This window comes from Teleopsis dalmanni, unplaced genomic scaffold, assembly GCF_002237135.1.
Source record: "Teleopsis dalmanni isolate 2A unplaced genomic scaffold, ASM223713v2 unscaffolded_contig_2179, whole genome shotgun sequence".
NCBI classification, from domain to species: Eukaryota; Metazoa; Arthropoda; class Insecta; order Diptera; family Diopsidae; genus Teleopsis; species Teleopsis dalmanni.
In genome coordinates, this window is record NW_024033561.1 from 1 (window position 1) to 7,542 (window position 7,542).

At 29.1% G+C, this 7,542-nt stretch overlaps 1 protein-coding gene across 1 annotated transcript; it reads right to left on the minus strand.

Annotated features, from left to right (window-relative positions):
• Positions 1–784: 784 nt before the first annotated feature.
• On the minus strand, positions 785–1,497 carry LOC119664547 (protein mesh-like; the record flags this gene model as incomplete). The annotated part of the gene is made up of 2 exons (XM_038074018.1): positions 1,464–1,497; positions 785–1,297 (listed from the first exon to the last, which is right to left on the minus strand). A coding segment is annotated over exon 2 (442 nt), but the record flags the coding sequence as incomplete, so codon positions are not given.
• Positions 1,498–7,542: the final 6,045 nt, after the last annotated feature.

Sequence of the window (7,542 nt, forward strand, 5' to 3'; positions counted from 1 at the left end):
ATTAATGACAGTTCTGCCAAACTACATAAACTTAAAATATCGAAAAATATACAGCGCGCGAATTTTAAATGAGAATTTCCGAAAACTTTTCAGTCTTAATGTATGTACATATAAATGATAATTTATTAAAAAATTTTTTCAAGGTGTGACACATTAATTTTCTTGAGTGTAAGTATTTGTTGTTTCATCACAATTGTAATATATATTTTGGCCTAAAAATAATGCGTTGACTGTGCCAATAAGACCTGCAAAGCTATTTAAGTTCTTATCTTATCGGTACAAAATGAAATCGTTTGTATGTTTGTAGGTTTAGTTTTTACAATAAGCTTCATACTAACGGTTAGGCAAGTTGACAGGTAAATATGAGTTACTTTCCTGAATCAATAGATAAGATAATGCTTAATAAATGTGTGCACATAAATACGCCAATTAAATATGACTAAGACAACAAAGTCAATAAAAGAATAATTTAGAAAAAAAAATTCATACTAAATAAATATTAAAATATTTCTTGGTATATGCAATTTTACAGGTGTATTGGAAGTATTCAAAAAATGTGTCATTAATTATATAATGAACTAAAAAATATATATAATTTGCTGTCTATACATATAAAATAAAATTTATTATTAACTTAAATTATGTCACACCTAAACAGCAAATAATAATAAATACATTATAATGGTATTAATGGTATGTGTCTCCCTGAAGTACTAAGCCTATGGTTCAGTTATACATAATTTCAATAATATAAATTAATTTATGTAGCATATTCTGTACTTACACCAATTGTAACCGTTATCATTGTAGACGTCATAACCCAATTCTCCCATGTAATCATCGAAGTTTAACATTTTAAGTGCACCGGAACGTTGCTCAAATGTTTGAGACTTTGTGATATTTTTGTAACTTTGCACTAAAAGGTTACTGGCTTTGGCCAAGATTGGCTTAACATTAGCGTTCACTTTGGGTGCAACGGGATTTACTTGTACATTAGCTTTAGCAGTCGATGGCTGCTTCACAATATTCACTTTTTCACTGTTCACTGGCACCACGGGCGCAATTTCCACAAATTCAGCGGCACTTGAGATTTTTTTATTGACATTGTTACTTGAATTTATTAATATAGCATCATTTTCTTGTTCCAAAGATATATTTTCATTTGCTATTACATAGGCTATGAAGCCACATGCCAGTAAACTGGCTAAAAATAATTTAAAACGCATCGTCTAATCGTTTTCTATTCGAATTTTCGTTAAAAATTTTGTTCGTTTTGTGTTGTAACGCTAATATTTTACTAAAAATGCAAGAAATAATAATTTAAATACACATATTAATTTTATATTTATTGAAAAATGTAGTAATTTTCACATTATGACATCATTGTTCTATTAATTTGGCTAATCTTATCAGCCAAATGTTTTTATCACAAAAATTTTAATTTAAAATTCTCTGGTCTTTACCACTTTGGGAAAAATGCGTCCAACACGGCTCTACGGAAAAAATGTTACTAAAGTCGGGGCGTTGGTTGAATTTTTCATTTGGCTCATTTTTCACCTGCTATTGTGAAACTTTATGCTACTTTATCTCAAAAATGTTAACTATCTTATCATTATAAGACTTTTTTTTATAATTGATAAAAAAAATTGTACAGCAAAAAAAGCGGTTTTAGGGCTAAAATATATTTATCGCATAAAAAAGTTAAGAAATATTTTGAAAACAAAGCAATTTTTTTCAATTTAATTCTATACAATTTGTATATATATTCAATGTGATTCACTTAATCATTTGTAGTTGTATCAATTGAGATATATGACGAGATATGAAAACCGTGTTATCACCGGTACATTTGTATTGAATGTTGTATGAATAATGCGACATTCCTAGAACAAATTTCTTTTAATCGTTGTAATTTTTACATCCGCTATTTATTTATAAAACATTAAAGTCATAGTAGTATGAGAATGTGATAAAAACGCAATCATTAGATACTTCATTTCGCAGGATAGTGAAATCCAAAAAAAATAAACAATAATAAAGAAAGAAATTAAATACTAACAAAGCCATTCACTAACCAAAAAAATGTATAGTATAGAATATTTCCAAAAAAAACGAAATGATCTTTTATACTTAAATATTATAAAGAATTTGGAACTCTGATATATTGTGCGAACTTACAGTATTGCAGATTAAACTATAATCAAACTACTTCAATGAAAATACACTCCGAAAAACATAAGTGAACGTACAATTTTTGAATTCCAAATTGAACTGCTTAGACTCAAATATGCTCTTTACGAAAGTCACGGAAGACATCTATCGTTTCATTGCAATCTGTGCAGTTTTAAAGGAAATAAGACTAATGTCTTGCTTTTACTAAGTCATTTTGAATGACAATTATAATTGACTGGTGTGTCGAATGCGTTTTCTTTACATGACAAGAATGCGAATATGATATCATATGACTACATATGACAATATTTGACATTGAAAATGACATAATGATAACGAAGCTTATTGTACTTATTGTAAAAGAAGTGAATCGCAAATAGACTTAAAACTGCAAGCCGCTGGTCCAGAACACTCTCATATCAAGAAAAGCTTACTGGGCTCTGGATAGAGTAGTCGCTGCTAACAGGATAAAAACTTCACACTGAAAACTTCAAACTAAATGACAAAGTTGGCAGTAAAATATTTCTAATACTTAGAAAATAGTTAATCTTAGTATCTCACTTTAACTGCCGTATCTTCTGATATTCATTAGTATTGTCCCTCTCTCTTGTTTAAGAATTTTGGGCTTCTCTTATGAGTTGCTCAGTTTCGCTTTCTGAATGTTGCAAGCATCTTGAATAGGAAACTGCACTGAAAACTCTAATGTCCGATAGAGTTGTTTTTCTTGTACTTCCAGAATACCAAGCTTCTCCCAATATGTTTTATAGGCTTCTGTATTCTGTATACTCATATGGGTACCTAGATACAAATATATATCGGATAACTATAAATCGAGCGAACTTGCCAAAGCAGCTAATTTTTTTCCTTTAAATTGTTATTTCTCTTGCAGTAGCTAAACTGACAATTAAATATAAATACCTGGTCACTGCATATTAAGGACTGCAATAAGACTGACTTAAACATCTAACGGCTTTTATTGGGGTGGTGGTTCTGTGGATAAGAAGAAAACTGTGATTCATTATTCATGCATCAAATTCAAAATCGTTTAGCCCATTTTTTAACTGATCTGATATAGCTTTTATTCTTTCAAGTTACGGATATAGTCAAGTTTATAGAGTTAACAGATTCCATTCTACTAGATTGGGAACTCACATCTTCTCATATGGAAGCTGTTTGTGGACTAGATGTAAGGAAGTTTCATCTTTTGAGTGGTGCTTCAAGTTTGACGTAACTGACAGTATTCATCCCTAATATAAAAACTGATTAATATATGTGCTTAAATGAGATTTACTGTACAAGGCTGTCACTTCAACCTAACATAACCTATGACTGAGAATACTATAAAAACTAAAAGTTATTATTAAAATTTTTGATAAAAGGGACGTTGAAATGTTTGTTCTTGTTATGTTAAGAAATAAACATAACAAAAAAAGGTAAAGTTTAAGAAATCAAAGTCACGAAATCGACAAAATATACCTAAACACCTGTTTTCTAATCTCCTGATAACTTAGTATTGTCCATATAAGGTTGCTTTTTCTATTGAGTTACAAATCTGCATCTACACAGTTGTAGCACTTTGATATGATCTAAAATGATATGAATTTATATATTTATAATATATTTATTAAGAAATATATTAAACTAAATATATAGTATACATACTATATTTATTTTTAGTAAAAATAATTATGTGTTTTGTTTAATAATATTAATACTTATATTTTAAATATTTAAATAAGCACAACGGCGGTATTTACGTCACGGTGCGCAGGGAATATTTTAATAATAGAAAAAACAGAAAAGCATAGCATACCATGGTTCTACGTCTTCATGTGCCAGAAGGAATACGATTTCAACGACTCCAAGAATAACTATTGCTTCTCTTCCAACAGAATTCCTAGTCGAATGACAATGACTGAATAACGTAAATTTATTTTTATTTTTATTTGGTGTATGTAAATTTTACAATATATTTAGTACTAACATATTGTATATTTTTATTTGAACTATTTATTAGAACTAATAACTAATTAGAACTAATTTTATTAGAACTAATAAAGTATAAACAAAAAAAACAACGACGACAACGAAACCGTTCGTTACAACTTCAACCGATAATAAAGGAATCACTGGTATCACAGAACAATTAGACTTCACTCATAAGTCTAAAATGATGTGTCATTTGTATCTACCAAACTCAGTCTAAGGAAATTGAGATCTAAATTTATTGAAATAAGTATTAATAAATTTTTATCAATACATGCTTTTAAGTGATTACTGTAAATACACTATATTAATTTTCCTAATATAAACTTTATGTTGACTTTATAGTAAACTAACTCATTCAGATGGTATAGCTTCAAGCAATATTTCTTAAAAAGTTTATGTTTAAAATATCTTTGAATTTTTATATATAATATTTATAAAGAGGCTTTTCGAAGAGTAGTGAACTACAACAACAAAAATTTATTTTATATTATTTTATTTAATTGAATTTTTTAATTGACCATACAACTGCTTCGAGTATTCCCAAATACCTACCATCAGCGGTCTTGGAGACAATTCTTGTATTTAATTAATCGTAAATAATTTTTTGGAGATTGCAAGCACTATAGGAATCGAGCTTGTGCCCTGCCAAATTTGAAGTTCAGAGTCAGCGCTAACTGATCCAAAGTCAGCGCTAACTGACCCAAAGCCGTACTTGACTTTTTATGTTTAGACATTTTGCTGGAGTTTTGTTAATTGGTTGGGAAAGTTTTATTAACAAATTCACTATGTTTATATTAGAACGAAATCACACACCAGCTGTAGAATAATTGAATTAATTAATTATATTTTTATTTTTAATTGTAAAATTTCAATACTGTTCTGTTCGTAGAGGTCTTATTTATTTTATAGATATTTTTATTTTACTGCTCAAATAAAAATCGCCTAAAATTTTATTATAAACAAAATCTTTGATTTACTAATAGTATTTCTCATAGTATATTTTTGGGTCTATCTGATAAATAAGTGAATGAATAAAAATAAAGAGCACAATCTTCTTGTTTTTGAAAGAGTTTTTATGTGGCTTAACAATTCAGAGCAGAAATAATTCCATAATAAAAGATAGAGAATTCATGCACTTAATTTTAGAAAGAATTTTTTAATACAAATATCAAATATGAGAAGATATTACGAAGCCGCTATAATGATAATGTTCGCTTATGGGGGGCTACAGTATTGTTTCGGCCGTGCTCCCGTTAAGTTTGTTTCGCATATAAGACGCAATAGCCCGTTAATAATATATCTAATATTTAGATTTTAATCAGTTTTTTATTTATTAGATTATCAGAAATAAATATGTTGTTCCATCAATTAAAAAATCCCCACAGCAACGCGATTTTACGTCATTTTCGGCGATGTTATCATAGTAAAAAAGGCGTGTACGGTTATCGACCTTTGCCAAAACGCGAGTTTAGAGGTAAATTGCAAACCAGAAAAAATATATTTCGATCAATTAAATTATGAAAAATGTGTAAAATAAATATAAAATTATTAAATTCTACATAAAAAGTTTAAGTTTTGATACTAAAACTTTGCAGATAAATGAAATCTTTTTCTACTGATAAGTGCAAATAATCTGAGAAAAAAACAAGAAGAAACAATAATAAAAGTTCTAATGCTGTTGTTCTGTGATAAGCAAACTTAATCAGTTTTCGTACGTTTTCGATTGTTTTTGGTTTTGTTTTGATTTTCTCCACAGATACACAACAACAACAATAATACCGGATAAACAATCGTATGTTATGTTATGTTCACTCTCCACTCTCCCAACTTAATCAAAACATTTTGCAAATCTACAAAATTGTGTCTATGTGATTCGTTGTTTTTGTTTTTATTACTTTTTTTCGCAATTTTTATAATTAATGAAAAAAAAATTAAAAGAATTAAATTATTTATTAATTTATTTTGTTAATTGTTTCAAGAAAAAAAATCTTGTAGCAAAAATAATAAATAATTGTTTTCGCTGATATTTATTTAAATAATTTTTGTCTTAAAATTAATAAATTAAATTAACAAAAAATCTAACAATGACAATTTAACCTAAAGCTTTTAATACAAATAAAGTAATCTATTATTATTATAGTAAGGGGATGTGGCACTGCGACCGTCGGGTCTATTGTGCCATCTTCTAGGTTTAGAATAGGTCTCTAAACACTGTTGCGTCAATAAAAAGTAGTATAAAATCTACTTTACAGAGTTTTATTGCCTCTTCCGTAAAAATATACACTCCCAGGAGCCTATTTCATATGTGAATTAGCGCAGGGTATCCTACAGCACATGTGAAAGTAATCTGAGATTGTCACTGAATTTTATATGTTCGATTTTCCTACGGCGTTTTTTATAACACAGAAAAAGATTTTTATACTTAGGATGTTCAAAAAGCTTTCCGCCCTACATAAAAAGAAACATTTTGAAACATTGTATTGTTTATACTTCGACTTAATATTTACTTAACTCGATACAGCTTTCCCAATGATACAAGGTAGGATTGACTCTCCAAACCTTTTCATATCGCACAAGGCTTTAGATAAGGTGATCCCCTATCATGTGATTTATATAATTTCGTCATGGGCAGGACAGGTGTTCTTCGTAATAGCACAATATTCAATAAATGTCTACAGCTTCTTGCATACGCCGACGACTTCGACTTCATAGCAAGCGTGATGTTACAACTGCCTTTGCTGCTATCGAAAAGGAATCTGCGAAAGTAGTCTTACCGGTGAATGAGGGCAAAACGAAGTATATGTCGATTACTGGTAGAAATGTGCATCGCTCGGATTTCGAGCTGATGGCTTGCGACTAAACTTTACAATTTGTTAATGATTTCATTAGCAACGATGTCAGTCTGAAAAACTGATGAAGAATCACCATTGTCAATTGGTGCTACTATGGGCTCAGTAGGGAATTGGGATGTAGAGCATTCTCATGACGAACATAACTTACGCTCTATAAATTGCTCATCCTATCTGTGCTTCTGAAGTCAGTCATCCACTGTTTTACATTGGGATATGATGACTCAAAGTTTTCTTAAACTTCATGTAATTCAATTAAATTTTTTAAAAAGTTGGAGACTGCTGTTATTTGAAAAACTAATACCGAAATTCTATACAATAATTTTTTCCATGCACAAATTTTCTCCAATTAAATGTCTTTCAATGAAAAAAAACAATATTTTCAAAATAAGCTCATTAATTTTCCTTCGATACTACGTTTTCTTCTACAGGTGTGGATTTTTAAGGTTATCAATTTTTATTTATTATATCTCTCACGTTTTTTTTTCGAGTAATCAATCGCTTTTCAAAAATTAATAATTTTCTTTGAATT